The sequence below is a fragment of the Drosophila navojoa genome, chromosome 4, assembly GCF_054131105.1.
Source record: "Drosophila navojoa isolate 15081-1374.11 chromosome 4, UAZ_NAV_1.0, whole genome shotgun sequence".
Classification (NCBI taxonomy): Eukaryota; Metazoa; Arthropoda; class Insecta; order Diptera; family Drosophilidae; genus Drosophila; species Drosophila navojoa.
In genome coordinates, this window is record NC_142892.1 from 13051683 (window position 1) to 13075599 (window position 23917).

Here is a 23917-nt window from a genome sequence, read left to right on the forward strand (position 1 = left end):
ATAACAGCGCCGGCTACCCACAAGAAAGTGAAGCAAAACAAAGTGAAATAAGTAAACAAATCAGTGAGAAACAAAATGTAGTTGGAAATACCCTAACCAAAATGGAAGAGCATGTGGCCTTAGTTGATTTTGTTGACAAAACACATTTAAGTGGAATTTTTTCATAACTGAATTTGTTTATACAAGAAAATGCTCTGAAATTGAAATTGTCGATAGCGCAAACTTTATCATTTATAAAAGAATGAATTATAAATATGTACAGCGATATGTAGCGAAAACAAATTCTGTTTGAAGCTCAGTTCAGGTCATTGTATTGTCATATGTATTGTACACATTGGGGTATATTTCCAGCAGTAGGGTATATATTTCTTATATTTTGTCTTACAGATTGTATGAAGCTCTAAACAGTTTACTTATATCTATTTATTTATTTATTTTTTTGTTTGCAGATAAGTCTTGTTTATCAACATCAAAAGTTGTTTGGTATTACTCGCTATCGTAAGCTCTGCCTATTGTACTTCAACCTTAGCTACTCTTATACATCAGCAGCCCACTTCAGATTTGTTCTTGAGAAAGGCAACTTTAAAGCACTTTTAACATTCTTCTTCAAATTTTGCCAAGGTACTTCAACTAATATTAGTTGCAACCCCAATACCATTTGGTATTAGCCCAAATCAGCCTCATCTACCATAAATGCCACTTCACATACTCTTTTATATTTGGTCCCTCTTGCAAATTGTATGACATAATCAAGCAAACCCTAACTCAAATCAAAGCAAAGCCCACTTCCAAATGTGAACCAAAATCGTAACAATTCGTGCAAATGGAAGCAGCTCAATGGACTCTCTAGTTACGAGATGCGAATGATGTTACGAGTGCGTCTCTATAGATGGGACAAGAGCATCTCTCTCCGAGGGCGATGCTTTCGCTTTGCCTTTCCACCTGCCGTTGCCGTTGCCGTTACCGTTGCCTTTGCTATTGCCTGCTGGCCACTTGAGCAAACACCAAGAGCAATCTGTTGGTTGTTGTTGCCGGCGTTTGCTTCCGGCGGCAGCAGCAACAGCCGCTCGTAAACGAGGATGGAGGCGTTTAAGTTGCACATAGCCAAGGCCAGAGGAGCACCTCTATAAAAGCTGTCGATTCACATGGCAATGGCATCAGTTCAGCTCTTCAGTTCATATCAACCAGATCAACGATCACTATGAGAGTCTTCCTTTGCTTGCTGGCGATTGGCGCCGTAGTCAACGCGGGCTACATTGGCGGTGGTGCTGGCGGTGGCGGTGGAGGTGGTGGCGGACACGGACATGGACATGGTGACTCTGGCGGCGCACCCGAAGTCAAAGTCATCAAAATAATACACGAATCGTCGGGAGGCGCAGGCGCTGGTGCTGGCGGTTGGGCAGCAGGAGGCGGTGGTGGTGGCGGTGGTGGCTGGTCGGCAGGCGGCGGCGGTGGTGGTGGCTGGTCAGCAGGCGGCGGCGGCGGCTATGGAGGTGGCTCCAGCGGCGGCTACGGCGGCGGCTCCCAAGGTGGACAGGAGGTTAAGATTATTAAAATCATTACGCAGCCCTCAGACGGTGGCTATGGAGGTGGCTCCAGTGGTGGCTGGTCTGCAGGTGGTGGCTCCAGTGGTGGCTGGTCTGCTGGCGCTGGAGGTGGTGGCTCTTCTGGCTGGTCGTCCGGAGGCAGCGACACCAACACAGCTGTAAAAATCATCAAAATCATCTCGGAAAGCAGCTCAAGTGGTGGTGATACCGCAGGCTGGTCCGCTGGTGGCTCAGCAGGAGGCGGTGGTGGCTGGTCTTCGGCTGGTGCGGCAGGCGGTGGCTGGTCCTCGGCTGGCTCATCAGGCGGTGCCGGTGGCTGGTCGTCGGGTGGCCCTGCAGCTGGCGGCTGGTCCTCGCCCGGTCCTGCCAGCGATGGCTGGTCCTCCCAGGGCGGCGGCAGTGCCAGCGCCGGTTGGTCCTCGCAAGGCGGCGGCAGCTGGTAAAACTTTGCTTAACTTGTGATAAGCTCAAATCTCATGCAATTTCATTTCTCATGCGCCTCAATTCATTAAGTCTGTCTTATTGCTCGCCCTATTTGTTGAATAAAAAACTCTTTATAATTTCCACAATCAATATTTAACTGAAGAGACGCGAAAAATAGTCTCAAACTTTTCCATTTAAGGCATCGAAAAAGAGAAAAGAAGAACTGCATTTGAAAGTCGCAGACAAAGGGGAAGGCAAGCAAACTTTGTCTACCCCTGTCTCTCTCTCTCTCTCTCTCTCTCTATTTCTCTCATTCTACCATATCTATAGCTTAGCTCAAAAAGAGAGAAAAAAGAACACACACACTTAAGCGTAAAGTAATAAAATTCAAGCAACCAAAAAAATGTCGAAGAAAAAAGCAGAAAAAAGTGAACGAAATGAAAAGAAGAAAAACCAAAATAATAAAAAGGAAAATATGTAAAATATCACTTTGAGGCGGCGCCAAGGATACCAAGGATACGATGGATACGAAGGAGCCTCACACTTAGCCAGCATAAAGGCCAAAAGTGCAAGAAAAAGCTTTTGCCCGCGCAGAGGGCATCGAGGGGTTGTCTGCACAGTGAGCGAGCCGGCTCAGGGGGAGGTTGCTGGGGGCCACGACTTTTTTCTTCTTGTATAAAAATATTTTCCATATAAATCTAACAAAGAACGTGTTCGGGTTACTTGATTAGGCGCCCAAAAGTGTGCAAATTGTGGGAGGCGGGGCGGCAGAGCGACGACGACAATGCCAACAAAAGTTGCAGGAGCCACGGCAAAAAGAGAGACAGAGAACGACTAAGACATACCGTGTATGGGTTGCTCAACACGGGAAAGGGAAGTATAGACAGTTCAAAAAGAAATATGATTAGAGAGAAGAAAAATCAGAAAAGTTCCTATAAGCGAACCCTTGCCCGTTACATACTCACTCATACAACGGACATACCCATAATAATCAGAGCGAAATAGGATTGGAGGAAGTGTGTATAGCTTCGACGACTTCTCGGTTTCCTTAACGCTTTCAAAATAAATACTTACATAGAAATAAAAGGGAGCTATAAAAAAGGAAGGCGCAACAAATCCAATTTGTTGTTGTCGCACCCACCCACCCTGCCGCCCACTCTTTGTTGTGTGAGTGGGTGTGTTGGGCGCAAAGTGGGCGCCAGCTTGGTTTCTATATTGATTTATTACTCAATAGCCCGAAAGGAAGTGCGCTGTATATTATTTTGGGAACGATTGCGCAAAGAATTTGATTTGCTCGACGAGAAAATTTGAGAACAACAAAAAAAGCAATCATTAAAGATCGATACATGCCGTTAGATCTCATCCACAAATCCAACTTGTTGCGCTGAATAAACAAACAGGCGCACACAAGCACACACATAATTTACTTAATATTTGCTGCTATATATACCATATATATCTATATCTGTATATACATATATTTATATATCTCTGAAATTCGAAAATGTGAAATTATTTTGTTGAGTTTATGGAAAATTTTCCCAACACAAAATGTTCGCAGTTTGAATTGTTTCATTTGTGCGTTGCTGTTTACCAAATTTGTTATTATTTTAATTTTAATTTTGTTGATTGATGTTGTTGTTGTTGTTATTGGTTTTGTTGCTTTTGTTGTTGCACGTGCAACGCCAAATTGCGTGTTTGCCAAACAACAATAACAACAAGAGCTAAATTTAAGTTGTCCATGGACTCCTTTCATATTGACACACACTGTCTCCCTCTCTCCCACTCTCCCACTCTCTCTCTGTCTCTTGCTATCTTTTCTCCGCGTGTGTGCTTAGCTATGTTAACAATGGGCGCGTGTGCAGCGGCAGCATCGAAAGCACACTCAATGAGGCAAATGCAAACAGTTTACGCGACCCTCGCTGAAAAGTCTTTTTAACCGTAGTTAAGTTAGCCAACCCCAAAGCGAACAACTTGGGGACAATTGAAAACACTTATCTTTATATAATTTCAATATATTAATGTATGTTCAGACAGAGAGTTGACAGAGAGATGAAAGAATTAGTTTCGAGTGGTTGCAAAGCCAGACCAAATGATTATATCTATAAACAAATAATAATCAATCGCTTAATCAGGCTGAATAAACAGTTGAATATATACATATATTGAAAATATATACACATATTATATGTATATAGTTAGCAGCTGATTAGTATGCGAACTAAGTGAATATTTAATAGTCTGTTTGAACTACTGATATAATAATTGACATAATGATTGACTGGTTGGAGACTGTGTAAAATCAAACCTTAGCCTTGATTTATAAGCAAATCAACTTTGTTTTTGTCTTTGTCTGTCTCTGATTATCCCAACAATTAAAATTCTGTAAAATCATATTTATTGATCAATGATATTATAATCTAAAAATCACTTTAAAATCTATTTCAACTTGGCATCTTCACCGAATTGAACTCGAGTTTGTTTAGCTGCCCCAGCACTAAAATCTCCTCTATGGCTTTTTTGGCCAGCAGCTTGTTCTTCTCGTCCAGCTTGCGATAGGATGTGGCCCAGCCCTCCGCATAGATGGCAGCCTCGTCCCTTGAGCAGTGGCTGACGCTGGACATACGCAGCAAAGGTTCCTCAGGCGATGTCTGTTCTAATTGCGCTGGTTCGACAGGTGATCCACTGGACGTCGGTAGCACGTGATCGAACTAAGCAAAGGAATTAATCTTTATATATTTATCACCTTGCCTGCAATATACTCACAACTTTAGTTTCCGACTCGGACCAGTGATCCATCTCCTCATCGTCCTTAAATTCATTCATCGACTCATCCGGCTTATCAGGTGCTTTGCGGACTTCGTCACACAAGAAGGTCAATTCATTGAAGTACCACAAATGTGGCACATACACCTTGTTTAGTTCCTCGTTGTACTCCACCTTACGCAACTCGCGTCTGAAACAAGTTCGGATCCCATTGATCTTACGCCGCATGCTGTCCATATTGGCTTTCCCATCGATTTTCTTGTAGCACTGCAACAACTTCTCATAGGCTGCCTTCCTCTGCCTCAGATTCTTGTACTGCTCGTCCGATACTCGCCATAGCGCAGGCAGTTGCCGATATGTATCGAAGAAATCTTGCCAGCGATCCGATTGCGGTATGGCAGACATTGCAATCACACAGCCAGTAGCGTACTAAGCCTAGCAGAGAGAGCGCACCAGAGAGGGCGAGAGAGAGAGAGGCAGGGCAGAATCAAACAAGTTCATGTTTGACGCTCTCAGCACACAGAGACGCTTCACACACGCATGCAACTTAATGCCAGGCCTGTTTTGCTGTTTGATGCGCAACATGATGGACTGCAAGCCTATGGCCGTTGTCAAACATGCTGCAAACGTTTGCTGCTGCTGCTTAAAGAGTGTGTACGACCGTTTGACAACTCTTCTCTGTACAGTTGCTCGTCTTAAATTTGCTGTTGCTGTTGTTGTTGTTGTTGCTGCTGTTGTTATTGGCGTCACATCGTCGTTCGTTGTCGAACGTATAGCCATTCCGTCTGGTCGACGACACTTCCAGCAGCTACAGCAGCAGCAGCAGACGTGCGTCGCTGTCGACGCCATTAACGTCGCGACGTTCGCCTCATCGATTTGGCGGCGTCCTCATCTTCTTCTTCTTCAACTCTGCATGTTTGTCGCCAAGTACTCAAGCACACACTCACACTCACACTCACACGCACACGTACACACAAACACAAGCAAGGCAAAAGAAAAAGTTAACAAACTATGCACGAGACCAAAATGAGCGCAAAAGCACAAACAAAATATTATTACTAATTCATTTTGTTATTTTGTTTCATTGCACCCTTTGCTTATATCGCGCTGTCGCCCACTAGCGGCGCGTCGTCGCGATGTCGCCTTTTCTTGCTGCACCCTCCCTCTCCCTTTCCCTCTCCCTTTTCCTTCTCTATCTTACGAAATTCCGATTGCACTTTTGCACTTCATTGCATTAGCCCACACGCCGTGCTAGCGCGCTCTCCTCTTTGTCATTCGTTTACTGTGAGCTTTTTGTGCTGTTGTTGTTGTTGCTGCATTTGCTTTGTTTTCGTTTATCGTTAAAATGCTTTCAGGTGGCCGCTTTGCGATTCTTGCGCTTTTGCCGCTGCGGCGAATGTCTGGGAGCCCAAGTCATAAGTAATTTATCATCATACAATATTGAAGTGCGTCGACGTCGACGCTGACGTTGACAGCCACTGCGACTGCGACAGCGGCATCTGTCAATGCCAATCATTTGTAAATGATATGACTGACCGATTCTTGGGACTTTCCTTTCCAGCTATTGTTGTTGCTGTTGTCAGGTGGTGCCAACTGCCAGACACCGAGTTGAATCCACCACAAAGGAAATCGATTGCTTGAGGAAATGTCTGGTAAACAAATTAAGAGACCAAAGGGCATTATTTATATTGTGCTCTGTGGGGAGGGACTTTAAAACGATATTTGATGATTTTTTAAGCACTATTTTGATAGCTCCTTTAATTACACTACTCGAAATTGTTGCAGGATTTACAAATCACACTCACACACACAGATGCACACACACGCACTCAATCAGAGGCGTACATACACTCAATTACAGTGCAAACTGCCCAACAACAATGGCTCGACAGTAAAATGCGATTTCCGACAAAAAGAACTTACGTTCACACACACACACACACACACACACGAACACATGAGCACGCACACATATTTATAAAAGTGTGTTTTTATTTTTGTTTTTGGGTCTGTGCCTTGTGCTTTGTTTTGTATGTGGGTCATGTCCTTATGAAATATTCAAATGTCCTGAATTAAGCATTTCTGCCATTTCCACTCTTTTTTTATTGTTTGTCCAATTTTCCAGGCTAGCCTCAACTCCCTCTGCTCCTGCTTCTACTCTCTCTCTCTCTCTCTCGCTCTCTCGGTCTCGCTCTGCAGCTCCATTGTAAAACAAATTGTAAATGTGCCTGATTATGTGTGCGTGTGTGTGTTTGCATTTGTGTGTGCGTTTCAATTTATTTATTGAAAATTTGACCAAACATGCTTGGCGAACAGAGCGAGCGCAGGCAGCGAGTGAGTGAGTGGGAGGGATAGAGAGAGATAGAGAGAGACAATAAAACAGAAACGCATAAAAGCAAATAAATTGGTTACATTTGGTTAACACTCACATACACAAACAGACAGACACGCACACGCACACACACACACACACGAACGTTTGTGTAAATCCGCAACGGAAGTTTGCTTTTAAATCGATTTTGATTGATTTTTCTCACAGGCAAGCAAAAATGCCTTTTGGACAAAAATCAAAATACATGCCCGCATGCTCTATAGGTGTGTATATGTTCTCTCCATATGTGTGTAAATGTGTGGGCGTGTGAGTGTGTGTGAGTATAAATGAAATCAAATTGTAAATAATCGAGTCGGAATCGTCGCCTGTTTGTATTGCGCCAGCCCTTTGGCGCTTTTCACTTGAAATCCGTTTGGCAAAAAAATACAAAGAGAGAGAGAGAGAGAGAGAGAGAGAGAGAGAGAGAGAGAGAGGGAAATCAAGAATTTAACAACAGATCGAAAACACGAAATACAAATATTTTTACTAAAATTATATTCAATATGGTTGTTGTTGTTTAACTTGGTCGCTCGCAGCTCGTTATTTATTTATATTTATTGAATGTGTGTGCAACGCTTTATTTCAATATCGTAAAAAAATGTGGAAAAAGGAAAACAGAAAGAAAAAGAAAAATATAAACTAAAAGCCAGCACTTACATTTTTAATACAAAATCAATAAATATAAAAATAAATAAATATATATACATACATGTATGTGTGTGTGTGTATGTGAGCCCATTTATTAAAATATGTTGTTCCATCCGAGTGCGTGTGTGTGTGTGTGTGTGTGTGTAAGACACTTTTTTATGGCTGCGGGCTCATAAAAAGCGCATAAAGTGGCTTTAACATGGCATAAAAAATGCAGCCAAGAGTGCCAATAGTTAAGCCAGTGTCGAAGAGAGGGGGAGAAAGTAGGAGTGGCCGCCAGAGATATTGGGCCAAAGGTCAGTGAATAAAGGAATATCTCCAACCTCTACGAAACTCTCTCTCCCCCTCCCCCTCCAATTCAGTCTTCTCTGTGAGCAGTTTGGGTGGTCAGATTGGAACAAAATATTAAGCGATAAGAAAAAAAAGCACATGTGGCAAAAGACGTGTCAGTAGAAGGTGTGAAGAAGAGAGATACCTAATAAATGAGAGTATGGATGTAGGTATACATTATATGGGCTTTTCAGTTATTCACCCATTCATATTTTCATACAGTCATGCCCAAAAACATTCTTCGCCTCATTAGAGGTGAAAATATCTATTGCTTAAGTATACATATAAATATTTATTCCCTATTAAATTTTATGAAATTATTTTCATGACAACTAATAATAAAATTAAGTAGCTTTGATATTAAAACGCTTATAATTTACCAATCATGAGTAGAACATGGGAATGCGAAGCTTATGAGCTTTCCTTATCTATATAGGAAAATCAGTCAAGCATATCTATAGCGACGTACAGTAAGTCGTAATTAAAATATCGCACCCATGCTAAAAAAGATTGCCAGACAAAATACCCCATCTGCTTCTCCCGCGCACAAATAATCTTTAAGCTCGCTTTTTTGTTTTTAATAAAAAGGTCTTTACAAATATGTTAAGCTGCTCAGGCAACTTCCATCTAGACCTTTTCGACACCCCTGTACCCAGCTTCTCGTCACGCATCTTCCCTCAGCCCTGCCCTTTGGCTTCATAGCTCAATTCCAACTCGACTCGTCCACGTCTACAAATCAGAAAAGCGTATCGCGCACGTGTCTGCAATATGCATTAGCACCAAGTAATGCCCACTTCAGCCTTTTCCCGCTAGATTCAGCTTGGTCTTTGAGTCATTGTGCAGGCGAATGTGAAAACATATTTCTTAACCCTGCCTGAAGGCCTTTAAACAATATATGTATGTTATACTAGGCACACTTCATTAAAATAAAATAAGAAACAAACATTTGTTTATAGTCATTTATTTGTTAGGCATATTTGCACATTTCTATTTCTGTTTTCCCCAAGGACACGGAGGTTCAATGCACGAGATGATGAATGCGATCGCTAGCCACGGGAGTAGACTGATTTGCTTAAACTGCATTTTGCTTGATTCGTTGTTTTAACAATGACATTTCTCTCACTGTCTGAGCCTCTTTTATATCAAGCAAGGCGTTAAAAATCGTATTAAGAATAACCAAGCGATTTTAGCCGTTTTAGACCTTTGCCAATCGAATTCTTCTCAGTTAGGTAACTTAAAAAAGCGTAAAAATATTCTCTTCTCTATTTTATGTTATGAAACATGTAGTTTGCATATCTGCTATATAATATAAATATAATTAAGTTGCTTCGATATAAGCACCCTTCTGTAATATATATCTGAATTAGAATCACAAAAAAGAATAATACTCATTTTAGCTGAAACCTATTTGAGATAATCTTTATTTCATATCTACTATAGATTTTTTGAATTCTCCCTAACTCAGCTTCAATCCCTCGCTTTTATCAATTGTACTTGATTTTTGTGAGACTACAACCACCGAGAAAGGACTATATATATTTAGTATCTTCTGGCCAATTCTTGAGGGTCTGAAAATCGATTTGGAAATCTTTTGACGAGTTGTACACAATGTTTATTTTCCGGAACATCTAGCATTAGAAAATACAAAGCCTAACCTAATATAGTATAAACAAACATGTTTGATGCATTCACTTGCAGTCATTCACAATCTCCCCAATGGCAAATGGCAAAGTTTTGGTCTTGATATAATCCAAATGGCGGACAGCGTCAGAGAATTCGTCTATGGATAGTGGGGGCACTGGTTCGATATCCTTATAGATCTTCGATTCGATTAGTATCAATTGAAAGTTGATCAAGTCCACAGCTGATCGCATCTCGCCCACATCCACATTCATTCCACTGGCATTATTGGCGCGCTTATTCGAAGTCCCGACTTTAGAGTCTTGCGCCTTGAGCATCTTCCGCTTCCGCAGGTTGAAGAGCTTCCTCAAGAGATACAATATTGGCAAGATTATAAATACCAGGCCACACAGTTTGGTTTGACTGATCCATTCCAGCATTTTGGCTTACGTTTACAAAATATACGAGTACATATGTCTGAGTAAAAACTACTAAAATTACATCTATCTAAGCACTACTAACGCTAAAATTTTGTCAAAGAATACTAGATCGATGTTGTTTAGGAAAATAAAGCCTGCCGCTTTCGATTAAGCAAAGCGTATTCAATATGATATTCAATGGGATACACTTGTTCCACTCTGACACAATTCTGACTTTTCACATAAGCCGCCCCACGTCCCATGCTCCTCGCTTCATGGCTCCGTGGCTCCGTCCCCCTTGGCCCCTTGGCTACTCGGCTGCTCGGCTGCTTGGCTCCTGGTGTGCTGCCACTTGCCCCAGTCACTCGCCTGGCAGTCAACCCCTTATGCGACACGAAACCAAATCCCCGACCCATGTCCGGAACGCAAATAAACGATAAAAGCGCAGTCGTTGCGAATAACACTAACAATAAGTAGCGAGAGGCGAAAATGAAGGGGCCACGGCGTGGAGGTGGGCCGAGACGAGGCGAAAAACGAGGCGCACCCGACAGGCGTCGGCTGAGAGCCGAACGAACGAACTGTCGCACTCGCCGACATACTCACTCACTCGCTCACTCGCTGTTGGGCCGGCTCGTCCGTCGTCTGCTCGCTGTTTGGCTCGACAAACGCGGGAGTTGCCTGGGCGCCCAGCAAATGCAGCAGCTGGATGTCTAGAATTTCACAAGGGATGGCAGTGGCAAAGTGTAAATGACAGAGCGAGAGCGAAAGAGAGAGCGAGAGAGAGAGAGAGCGCGCCAAAGTTGAAAGTTAAATTGATTTGAGCCGGGTGGCTATGGCCGAAGGGTTGGCTTGGCTCTGGGCTTGGCTCCACACACACACGCACACACACACACACACAAATGACTTTCAGCATGTGGAAGCCGCTGCTTAGCATGTTTCCTGCCATTAGATGGCGCCACGTGCGCAGTGAGAGAGCGTTCACTCGATGTGTGCTCTCTCTCTCTCTCTCTCTCTCTCTCCAGTTTCGCCTGGCCGCTTGCCTGAAAATGAGGCGCAAATTTTGTGGCAACCAAAAAAAGGTTCAACAAATGGTTTGGCTCGATACCAAAACCGAAGCCGTAACCGAAACTCCTCACATCGCCTGCCCACAGCCCCCTGTCCATAGTCCTCAGCTCTCAGCCCCCACGTGCCAACCACTATTTAGTAATGACACAAAGTTGTAATGGACGAGGGGCAGGCGGTGTGCATAGAAACGTGTGGCATCATTTTTCAGGCTGGCCACGGGGGCGGCTCAGGGTGTTTTCTGGCTTTGGTTTTGGGCGCACAGCAATGCACGCAGCTGAGCAGCAGGAGTCCCATTGAGGCGGGCCGTCCATTATGATGCCCATGCTCCTCTAGTTGGCTGCCTCTAGCGCTATCTCTGTCGCACATGCAGTCGTTTGAAAATTATGTCAACGAGCTCTGTTGATTTTCCATTTTGCCTGCTTTCATTTTAGCCTGCTTCCTGCCTGCCTGACTGCCGTTCGCCCTTGTTGCTGCTGCTGCTGTTGTTCTTGTTGTTGTTGTTGTTGTGCCGTTTGTTTTTGTTGTTAATGCTGATGTTATTTGGCATTTGCCGTTGCCGTTGGTGCTGCTGTCGTTGTTGTTGCTGTTGTTGTCGTTGCTTTTGCTTTTACCGCCGCCTGTCGCTGGTTAATTACATTTTACAAAATTTGCTGTCAAGTAGTTAAGTTGGGTTAAGTCGAGCGCGCTTCGCAGCGCAGCTGACGCCAGCAGCGACAGAGCGACTGGGGGACTGCGGCTGTTGTTACGGTTGCTGTTGTTGCTGGTAAATTTAATATTCGATTTTATAATTTTTATACGCTGACCTTTTTGCATTTGTGGCATTTTCTTTTTAATTATTTATGTGCGGACCGTTTTGGCTGGGTAGGAGGGGCGTGGCGCTTGTTTTGCTCTGTGGCAAATTAAACGAAAATCGACATATTTAATTATGCAGACAGGTGCCTGTAATGCGGCATTGTAATACAATGCTCGGGGCAGGAGTCGAGGGCATAAAGAATTAACTAGCTGAGCCAAGGCATTAATATTTCCATTTCCACAGCTGAGCTGTCAACCACTCAGATTAAGAATTTAATAGGACAGAAATCAACTTGAGCTGAAATAGTTACACACACACACACACGCGAAAGCTTTCTAGACTCTACGTAATTCCAGCAGCAATAAAAACTTTCATATAATTTTTTACTACCGTATGGATGAGTGTGTTAGTATGTGTGTGTGTGTGAAAAATTCAACAAAAATATTTTTAAAAGCTCAAGACAAGCAACACAGACGTTAAGTAAAAAACTGCACTCTTACACTAAAGTAAGAGAGAGATGCATTAGGCTAGGGAAAGCTGAAGCGAGAAAGGGAGAGAAAGGAGAAGAGAGAGAGATAGCTGGAACAAGTAAAAAGGACAAAGAAAAACGTAGATGAAAAAATTATACAAAAAATCATAGAAAAATAACAAAAGAAAAATTTAACAACGACTTGCGAATTATCTATAAAAGAAAAGTAAAGTAGAACTAGAGCAAAATATTCAAATTATATATATAATTTCCTGAAGTTGTACATATAAATATTTAAAAATATATTACCTTCAATTAAGTCAGGTTCAACTCATCTGCTTGCCCAGTCGCCTATGCCTGACATATCCTGTTAGGGCATGAAAGCTTGGAGAGCAAAAGACAAGCAACGAGACAAGCAAAAAATGAAAATGAAAAGAAGGCAAAGAAATAAAAAAAAGTAAATAAAAAAGAAGGAAAGAAAGCAAAAAAAAAAAAAAAAACGATAGCGCAAAATGTTACGCTTGCATTTGAGCCGAAGAGAGGGGCGTGGAGCGTGGAGTGGGCTGAGGTGGGATGCGGTGTTATTTGGGGAATTGTTGGCCTGGTGTTGGAGAGCATGTGGCTCCTACAATGACAGCAGAGTCAGCCGAGTTATTGTTGTTGTAGGTGTTGCTGCTGCAGCAGCAACAGCCGGCGAAGGACGACAGCGATGAATGGGAGGAGGAGGAGGAGGAGGATAGCAGCAGCAGCAGCGGTAGCTTGATGTGGAGCAGCAGCAACACGATGAAGGCATTAAGCTGCTGCTACACACAAACACACACATACGTGCACCCACGCAGATGGCAGACATTATGGGCAGCAGAGGCGAAGGATGCGTTTTCCATGAAATACGCACACACACACACACCAACACAACCAACACCCACACAAGCATACACATACACACCCACACACACACACATAAAGAACTTGGCAAGAAACTTGCGCGGCTTTTCACAACGGGAGGCAACTGGCATATCCATGCCAAAGCGATAGAAGAAAAATCCAACCAGCCAGAGACACAAACTCACATGAATGCACACATACACACACACATTGGCACTCACATGCCAGGACAAAATGGCAACATAACTGTAGTGAAAATGTCAAGAGAGAGAAAAGATATTAAAACGTATTTGACTTCTGCGAGTTTGCGGATGAGGCGAAGAAGGAGACGGAGAGGGAGATGAAGAGAAGACGCAGACGTAGACGAAGGACATGAGCAGAATGTGCGCCAGTGTGGCACAATGAAAAATATATAAAGAAGCCGCACATACAAACACACACACACACACACACACACACACACACACACACTCGTATGCACATACAGCTTATGACAAAAATAATAAAAATGGCTCAAGAAACGAAGCAGCTGAAAAGCAAAACGAAAACAGCGCAAAAATATAAAGCAAAGTAAAATAAAAGTGAAGCAAAGGCAAAAAAATAAAATAAAAAGCGAAATACAAGTATAAAAATGAATTTTAGATGACAGTCAAAGTGCTTGTGGAGCGTTGGAGGGGTGCGGTGCGGTCCGAAGGTTTGTCTTTGCAGTTAAGCAGACGAGTAAATGTTGTCCTTATTGTTGTTGCTGCTGCTGCTGCTGCCGTTGCTGCCGTTGCTGCTGCTGCTCCTGACGAGGCTGTCGTGGCTGCTATTTTATGCCAAAGACGTTGGGAAAAACTGTGAAATGGGGCGGTGGGCAGTGGGCGGGTTTGGGAGCAGCAGCATTGCATAGCAGGAGCAGCAGCAGCAGCAGCAGCAAAAAAGTCAAGAGAAGCGACAAAAAGTGGAAAGTTTTATGGGCAACAGCAGCAAAAATTGCAATATACCATGGCGAGGACTACGACGAGGACCCTCCTGACGTGGATTGGCCATGTGCGTTGGTGGGGCAAGAGGCGCTTGGCTAGCCTTGTTCTCTGCGGGGCTGAGGTGATGAGGCGGCTGCCTGATGTTGATGGCGTTGCCACTGCTGAGGCACTGACAACCAACACGAAAGCTGGAGACAGTGGCGCATCGAGAAAGGAGAACCAAAGGGAGTTTTTGCTATCGAATGAAAAGTCCTTAGATTAGCCAAGGTAACAATCGTGAGATTATGAAGATGAGGATAAAGAAATAAAATAAATTAAGCATATTGGAAAATTGTGAGAAGAGAGTGAAGAGATAAGAAAGATGTAAGAAAGAGCTCAGAGAGCAGTCAATAAATAATGTTAACAAGTATTCAAGGACGTTTAAGGACTACTCAAGAATAGATCTAAAACAAATAAATATAGCCAATATAAATAGCTTTATTCAGCACAATACGCCCACAACATAAATAACTTTGTATAGCACTCAGCTCTTTTAGTATAAATAGATTCTAGCTACGTTAAAATAACCAGACGAGTCATTCTCCTGTCTGCCACCCCTCTGCAAAAGTCAATTAGCCGGCGCTCCTGACCTCTGCTCTGGCTATGTATACATCGATACCGACACATAAGCTCTGGCATTCACTCTGGCAAACACTTCCCACACCCACTCGCTGTGGCCAACAAAATAGAAAAGAAAAAGCGGAAAAATGAGAGACACAAAATGATTTCGTTTCTTGGCACGAGTTTGGGTAAAACTTCGACAATGCTGATGGGGAAACGTTAGCAGAGCAACTTACAAATTAAGGCTTAAATAAGATGCCGTCATCCCAGCCAATGTGCCTGCGCCCGTTCTCCAGGGACTGCGCTGGCAACATATGTTTGTCAAAATCCCTCAATAAGTATATTTCCCAGCTCCAGGAAATAACCGAGAATGGTAAAAGAATACAACATAAAAATAAATCATACGCCTCATCAGGCCCAGCAACGAGCCAATACCGCAAACATTATTCAACTGCAGCGCACCACTGGCAGTGCCACCATACCAACTCCAAGCCACCCACCGACTAACCGCCCACTCGCCTGCCGCCAGTCCTTGCCCCTGGCCGCTCATCCTTGCGCCTGGCGCTAATAAATGCTTATCGAAGACGCATAAAGCGAGTAAATTCGCAGCCATTAAACGAGCATAAAACTCAATGCCCGTTCGGGTACTAGGCTACTAAAATGTGGGGGTCGACAAATCAAAGTACAAGCAAAACAGCCCCATGAAAATCTGCCCATGCCCCAGCCCCAGCCCCTGCCCCAGCCGCTGCGCCAGTCCCCCCGTCCACTTTGACACTCCCTAAGGCCGCAAAGAGCTGTGAAATAAAACCAGGCAAAGCACCGACAACGGCTACAATGAAACCCAAAGCGGCTCCCAGGCGATTTTAATGCGGGTTTGGCGTTACGAGCCGAACCACCCAAGGCCCACCCAGAGCCACCCGAAACCGCCCAACGTTGACAGCATACAAAGTAACTTAAATCGAAACAATAAAGCGGCAACTTTGTTCGAGCAAAAATGCAAAAAGGAGCAAAGCATAAAAAATGGGGGCAGCGGGCAGTGATCGGGCAGATGGTGGAAAGAGGATGGCGAGATGCTGGCAAAACTTGCCAAAGACGGCGAGAAAAATGACAAAAAAAAGTGACGATGAAGAGAAGAAAAAACATGGAAAATGTGCAAATAAATGAATGAATAAAAGCGAGCCAAGGCACAGAGCAGCGCAACAGCAGCAGCAGAAGCTTCTACAAAGAAATTACAAAATTTAAGAGGAGAAAGAGGTCCACAGGAGCAGCAGCAGTAGCAAAGGACTTGCATTATAAGAGGAACAAAGCGAAAGAGATAGATGGAGAGGAGAGTGGGGCGGGGGAGGGCAAAATATTAATAAATCGCAGCTACTGGAATGCTTGCAGCTACTAGAAAGTGGATATGGCCAAGTGCTCGGGGGGTGCCGCAAAGTGCGCGTACTATGCGGCGTATGCGTAATATGCCAAGTGCTAAAACAAAATAGCAGAAAGCAGCTAAAAGAGCTGTGCAGATAAGTAGCCAAATAAAAAATTGAGGGAAAATATATTAAAAATATATATAAATTGAGAGATAAATGAAAAGATACTAGATAAATAATCTAATAGATGAATAGATATATAAACTTGAAAATAGTTAGATAGAATATGAGAGATAAACCCTTTAAGAATATATGCATATATGTATTCGATTTATACGAATAAATATATAGGTACAGGAAGATAAATAGACAAAAGAATAAAGTAAAAATAAATAAGATGCAGCTAATCTTAACCTAACTTTCATTTTGATTGAACCACTCAACTGCTTTACCCCATTTAGCTCAAACTGAACGTAATTCAATATTCCAATTGGTTAAATTGAATTGAACTATATACAAAACATTGCCCATCTGTGACATTATTGGTACGTGAAGGACCTGTTCACTATTTCGAGTGCTACGAAAATAATTGATCAAATTTCGAACCAAATTCCATTCGTGGTGTGGCACTTGAGTTAGAGTTTGAATTGAATCGAATTGAATTGAATTCAATTGCCGGCCACGCTCGATGGCTCAATGCCCGTGAGCCCAATGACCGCTAATCATAAGGATAACACCTAATCAACCGCAGAGCGGACGCCCACAAAATCGAAACCGAGAGGTTTTGCGCCCAAAAATTAAATGAAACGTTGATAAGGCGCAAAAGGGCGCACTAAACGATTAAATCGAATGAGCGAGCAAATGAGTGAGTGAGTGAGTGCCCCGATTGCCCTTCATTCAGACACACAAACACACAAACACACACACACACACAAACAAACACATCAGATATACACAGTCGTACACTCATGCCAACCCCCCGCAACACCCGGTGCTTGCGCTGTGGACGTGCCCGACTGACTTTCGGCACAAGTGCGCAGCGATGGCGAAAAGTGAATTTTCCGCCGTGCGGTTGTCAGGCACGCAGCGGGAATGACACTGGTGGGTGGGTGGTGCGGCCGGCCTTTTGGTTCAGGAGGTGCAGCAGTGGCGGCGGTAAGAAATTGCTAGCTGAATAATTTCAGCAGCGACGCTAACAGCAACAGCGACTGCGGCGGCGACAGCGACAGCATAGCTATCAAGCATGTCAGCTACGAGAGTGTGAGCGTGGCCAAAGTCAGCTTAAAGCGCGACAGAGAAGGCAAGCGCAATCGAAGCGAATGGCCAGACGAGACGAGACGAAGCCGACTGCTGTATTGGGTGCTCGGCACTCGTGTTCGGCTTGAGTGCGAGGTTCGGTCAGGCAGACAATGTTTTTCACGTGCCATTGCATGTGCTCACACACACACACAGCCAGGCGCATTCACACAAATCACTTAGTGTGTGTGTTGCGTGTCTGCCTGCGTGCAAGAGAGAGAAGCACGCGTTCTACAACTTCTGAGCGCCTGATCTGCAGGCAGCGTGTTGCGTTCGTGTGTGACGTTCTGTGCGGCTAACTGATTGACGTTGACTGCGATGCCGACGCCGCTGTTTTGCTATTTGTTGCCGCCGCGCGATGAGTGAGAAAAGACTATGGCGGCAGCTAGGGCGTAGGAGAGCGGGCCAAAGGGGCCGCACTGGTAATTGTTGTTGCTCTGTCCTGGTTCGCTCTCTGTTTGCTTAACTGGGCTTGATTAGATTTTCGAGGTTAGATACATTACGAATTATTCAGCGCTCAGTGGGTGGCAGCACCAGCCCCCTTCACCCGTTGTCCCTCTCGCTATGCAGGGTCTGCCACTTGTTTCGCTGGCTGGCTGGCTCCTGCGAGGGCTGTTTATCGAATTTCTGACCAGAAATTCTTTGATTGTGTTGTAATTGTGTTATCCTTGTTGGAACGCCGGCTGTTGCTGTTGCTGTTGGCTGTTGGCTGTTAGCTGGCTGCCACTGTGGCACGTAGCACATAATTGTTACTATTAATATTTCATTGGGTGGTTGCTTCGGGACATTTATGGACTGTTTTTCCTCGCCTTTTTAGCAGGGGGGTGTGTGTTTAATTAATCGACTTGCTGGCACTGAGTGCCAAATGGTCTTATTGTTTTTTGCTCGCCAGTCAAAATATTTGACTTGTAGATGTGGCTCTAATTGAGTCCCAGTCTCTCTGCCCTATCAGTGGGAGTAAAAGTTTTTATCGCTGTTGTTATTCGTGCTGCTTTTGCCCATCTGGCGTTAACTTCACAAAAATGATGTAAACCTAATTAAATTTCCAATAGCAAATGACGCTGTCCGCCCCCCAAAGTGCCCCGCCCCAGCCCTAAGATTAGCCAAAGAAACTTTGACGCAGATAATTGCGGCATTGCGTCATGCACAGCAAATTTTCCACAGAACGTTTTCTGAAATCTATTGAGCTTTAAGTAGATTCTGGAAATAAGTAACAGACAAATAGGCGGGCCTCAGCGCGTATAGATAAATGTAAACAGAATTGGCGATGATTCCAGGAAAAGTTATAATACATAATTACATTTATTACACTTTGATAGATGCGTATTTTATATGAAGATGAGATATAATATTATATATATGTATTTATATATGCATATGTACAAAGTATATCTTCTATCTTCTAAATTCTATCTTTTATCTACTATCTCCTATCTTCTATCTGCTATCTACTATCTTCTATCTACTCTCCACTTTCTGCTAGATCATCGATTGCTAACAATATGAGCGAAAATGATCGATATGTCAAACCAAGGGGAGAGCTCATTCCTCTCTCCACAAACTCACTTACACACACACACACACACACATAGAGGACAAAGATGCTGGGTCATCGTCGACTGTAGACTGTCGACTGTCGTCTGTCGCCTCTCGTCGTTCGTCGGTCGTTATCCTCATTGTCAATATCGAGAAATTTTTACACCCACGCACACACACAAGCGCAAATTGAATTATCCCCAACAAATAGAGCTTGAGCCGGAGTGTGTGTGGGTGTCTCTATAGAAGTGTGTGGTTGTTGTTGCTGCTGTCGTTGTTGGTGTCAATTGGGTGTCTGTGCGCTGGCATGTTGTGCTTTGTGTTGTCTTGGATTGTCTTGTGCTCTCTGCTGAGTTCACTCTGTGTATCTGCGAAACGTCAAAGTATCTTAATTAAATTTCATCCCTTAGCCAAAACGTAAAAATGTACAACAATTTCACGTAGCCCGGACTGACTAATAGACAATTTACGCCCACACACATACAGAGACTAGTAAACAGTCAAGACGCGACACAAAATGAAACGTTGAATGAACTGTGCGACAAGGACACTCCCCACAAATGTCCTAACCCATTGGCCGTCGACACGAGTGCACGAAATACAATTTCACAAACAGTTACACACACACACACACACACACACAAACAAAGGGACAAACAACATGCCGTTTAGCAACACTGCTGGGCAGTGTGGGGCAATGCCAGCCAACCAACTAGCAGTCAACTGTTATACCATTAAATAAAGTTGGCAACACTTAATGCACAACGACAACAAAACCAACAACTGAACCTCCGGCCAAACGGGGGTGGGGGCTGTTGTTGTTGGGGGTGCTCGAAGAGGGCTGCAAAACGTTTACCGATTTGCTGCTAATATTAAGCAGCCAGCCAAAGCGAAGCCTTCACTTTGAAGCTCTGACATGAAACTCGGCACAGAACCTATAAAATATGTAATGCAACAACAACAACGACAACAACAACGACAACGACAACTTCTCCACAACTGTTTTCGATTAGACACGTTTATACGGTTGCCTTGATGCTGAAAACATATTAAACAATTACAAAAGTTTCAAATAAAACTTTGCTGGCTATAATCGGTTTTAAATTTAAGTAAACAGAAAGCTTTAGCTGAGGAGTTGTGCGGCAGCTCTAGTAGATCCAAATAAGTCTTCTCTGTACTTGAATTTCAATGGAGACCTTTAAAAGCTTGGCACTTATGCATCTCACTTATTCCTGGCTTTACTCCACTCAGGTTGGCTTATGGTATAAGTGGTACTTATTCTGCACAGTAATGTATCAAGAACTCTATAAAAGTGAATTAAGTCTGCTTTTATCATATATTTTCGAACACTGTATAACTAAAATGAATCTGGCAACTCTGCTCCTGGATTGAATATTCCATATACACAACGTCTCTTGGTAGACTAAAGTTAAACAAACTACATCGGGCAATTCTGTTGGATAAACATAATAATATAAGAAACTGTGGTAACCCTACTTAAATAGACCTTACATGCATTAATTATTTTCCGCTTCTATTTGCATACTCAGTTAATTAGAATGCGAGCTAATTGACTTAGATTACACGTAAAGCGTTGTCACCTGGCAGAAAATTGCAATAAGTGTCGCATAAACGAGATAATATTGTTGCATGTATTAGCTCTATATGTGTGTGTGTGTGTGTGTGTTTGCTAGCCATTTGTTTTTGTCGCTCGCCTCTGGCATACGTCTGTACATATAAACATGCCACGTTAGGCGACGTGCCAAGTTTCATGTGCAACTTCGTGCCCTAAACAACAACGAGCGAGGCGAACCACCCGACAGCAACCAAACCAAGCGAGCCACTCGCACCACCCAGTTACTGACTCCATCCAACAATTTACTACATATGCAGCGACAACAAAGCGCATGAATTTGTTGCCAGTTTGTGCCACCCGCAGCTGTGTTGGCCACTGCGCTGCCTCACGCCCACCCGCACTGCCCCTCGGGCCAACCCTTCAGCCCATTCCCTTTGCCCATGTCGCCGACTGTCCATGCACCGCAATTTGCGCGCAACAGCAACAACAATGGCAACAGCAAAACAGCAACAGCAACAGCAAACAGCAACTGTTGGGCGACGCGTGATATCCTTTACACACAGACACAAGCCACGCCCACCGCTGTCCAACGCCCACAATCCTGGTGCTGTCCGGAGTTTTACTTATCCATAGGAAGCCGGCACTCACAGCTACCGTTCCGAATTGAATTAAACTCAAACTTTTACCAATTTACAAAAGCAACAGCAGGCAACACAGCAAAAAGAAAGGCCAACAGCGGGAGGTGGGCTGGATGGTGGTGCGCTGGTGGTGGTGCAGCCAAGCAGCATAAGTGATGGGCAGGCAAGGAAGGCTGGCAAAGTTTTCGTTGGCAAAGCCAAGTCGAAGCTTATTTTCTGCAGCGCCTTTTGCCTTTTTGTTCTTTTGCCTATTTTCAGACTATTCTTATGCCACGCCCCCATTCCACATTGTGCTCTCTTGTTGTTTCATTTTTCATATACCCTAGGCATTGTTGAAAGGAGAATGAGCGCCGAGAAACTGAACTAAAGATAAAGCTTATATTAAAGATTATTGAAGATAGAAAAAAAACAAATTTTGACATAGATTCTCTAGTATATAAAGGATTTTTAAATAGGATTTTGAATACCCTCCCTTCCAAAGGAACATTTCATTATAATTATTTACATGGACAGCTCCCCACTGAGCTCAGGATATTTGCTAGTCGAACACTGCCCGATCCGGAGCTGTTATTTGTGTTTTCTTTTTTGTATTTTTTGTACTTTTCCTCTTGCTGAAACACAATCTGCACCGTAAAAGAGCTTAAACCCTGTCAAGCCACCCATTAAGAGCCAGGCGCACATTTTGCGTGCTGGCATACCAACACACAAGGACACACACACACACACACACGCACATAGTGAGCGAGAGAGATAGAGACTCTAGTCGACTGTAGCTATATCCTGGCAAAGGACAACTATGACCGAGCTTTGGGGACGCAGAGACATGGCTAAGTTGTTTGTAGTTGCTGTTGGGGATTGTTGCTTTTTTCGGTTACTTTTGTTGGTTTTGTCCTGCCGCTGTTGTTGTCGTTGTTGTTGCTGTTGCTGCTGCTGTTGTTGGAAATTATAGCATGTCCTTTGGACTAGCATTGCTATGGCTTTTGGCCACAGCACTGGGCGCCATTTGGCAGTAGATGGAGCAAATTGTTGACTCGCTTGTGCTTTGACTTGCCCTGGCTCTGTGGCTACATCACTCTCCCTCTCACTCTTTCGCTCATTCTCTCTCTCTATCTCTTTCTCTCTTGCTGGCTATCTGTCTCTATTTGTGGACCATGGCCGAAATGAGTGTCCATGATTTCAACTGTGGCACAATGTTTGTCATCTGCTGAAATATAATCGAATCGAGCAGCCAAAAAGCGTACAATTTGAACAAATTTAGTAGCTAAGAGAGACAGAGATATTGAAATGAAATGAAATGAAAATGGCTGTGGAAACCACGAAAATGGGCAAGGCTGAGGATGAGCAGAGAGCTGAGAGTAAGATGAGATGAGTGGATAAGATGCGATAAACGTAAGGAGCTGAGAGCTGCGAGATGAAAGATGATGATGTAGATGGAGAAAGAAGCTAAACGTTTTCTTGATTAAAGAAGCTTATTATTATATGTGTGTATGTGAAAGAAAGCTACATATAACAAATAATTATTAACTTATTGTACTTCATATTAAAAAATAAAAAAATAAATCTGATATCGAAAATACCTATTTACCTAATAATAATAGGCAATATGATAAATAAAAATAAATCCGAATTAAAGTTAATAGTTTTTGTTTATAGAATCAGCAGTAAAAATTTAGAAAATACATAAATATTTAATACTTCATTAATTAATATACTATAGTATAATTGAATTGCTATTGCTAGCAATGTCATTATTATTATAATTATTAGCACCATTATTATAATTAATTATTATTTGTATTAGTGTTTGTCATGTTCATTATATATATTGCAATTCGAATTACACTATAATGATAAGTGATAAGCAAAATAATGATGAGCATATAGAGCCAGTCTAGAAGAAAAACATGCATAATAATATAAATTTGTATAACAATCATCTGATAGAACTCAATAGCAATATAATTTGCTGGAGAAATAAGAGCTTACCATCGTAATCAGCATTCCAAAAAATTAAATATATGTACATATAAATATAAATATACAAACGAGCAGCGTTGAGAGACCCTCAAATATCATCCACAAATGTTTTACCCAAACCCTGTTTTCTTTTGCCTTACCGCCCGCTGCTTTCTCCCTCTCTCTCTCTGTCGCTCCCACTCTTTGTCGGACACCAAATATATAATTTTCCAGCCATTTTGCTCACACCACGAAACACCGCAAGAGCCCAGCTGGGTGGTCATCATTCTGGCGACCAGGTCAGAGTCAGACTGTCAGACGAGCAGACAGACAAACGGACAGAAGGACAAAGAAAAAGTAGCTAAAACGAAAAGTTAATAGAGAAAGCAGAAGCGACAGCAACAGCAACAGCAACAGAATGTGGGGCCAAGGCAAAGCAATGGATGGAAATATTGTCAGACTTGGGTGAGGGGGCGATTGGTGTAAGAGGGTCTGTTGGCAGCAGCCAAGTGGACAGACGAGCAGACAGTCAAGGCGAAAACTCACAAAAAGGTCGTACATACAAACACATATAAAAGCATACATACATAGATATAGATAGATAGAAGGACAACGGACATTGGGATGTTGGACGACGGTCAGCCCCAAAGTTGAAA

The 23917-nt window shown here is 43.2% G+C and overlaps 2 protein-coding genes across 2 annotated transcripts; one reads left to right on the forward strand and one right to left on the reverse strand.

The window, feature by feature from the left end:
* Positions 1-969: 969 nt before the first annotated feature.
* Positions 970-2608, forward strand: LOC108650198 (uncharacterized). Its single transcript, XM_030386428.2, has one exon. It carries the CDS (start codon positions 1202-1204, stop codon positions 1988-1990), a length of 789 nt encoding a protein of 262 aa, XP_030242288.1. The 5' UTR covers positions 970-1201; the 3' UTR covers positions 1991-2608.
* Positions 2609-4351: 1743 nt separating this feature from the next.
* Positions 4352-5425, reverse strand: LOC108652567 (uncharacterized). The gene is made up of 2 exons (XM_018102777.3): positions 4737-5425; positions 4352-4681 (listed from the first exon to the last, which is right to left on the reverse strand). Exons 1-2 carry the CDS (start codon positions 5139-5141, stop codon positions 4415-4417), a joined length of 672 nt encoding a protein of 223 aa, XP_017958266.1. The 5' UTR covers positions 5142-5425; the 3' UTR covers positions 4352-4414.
* Between the last annotated feature and the right edge of the window lie 18492 nt (positions 5426-23917).

Bases quoted from the DNA above. Each gene is read 5' to 3' on its own strand.
- LOC108650198 (XM_030386428.2), top strand. From the start codon at position 1,202: ATGAGAGTCTTCCTTTGCTTGCTGGCGATTGGCGCCGTAGTCAACGCG.
- LOC108652567 (XM_018102777.3), bottom strand. From the start codon at position 5,141: ATGTCTGCCATACCGCAATCGGATCGCTGGCAAGATTTCTTCGATACA. The intron at 4,682-4,736 runs GTGAGTATATTG...TCCTTTGCTTAG, and splicing joins CCGAGTCGGAAACTAAAGTT to TTCGATCACGTGCTACCGAC.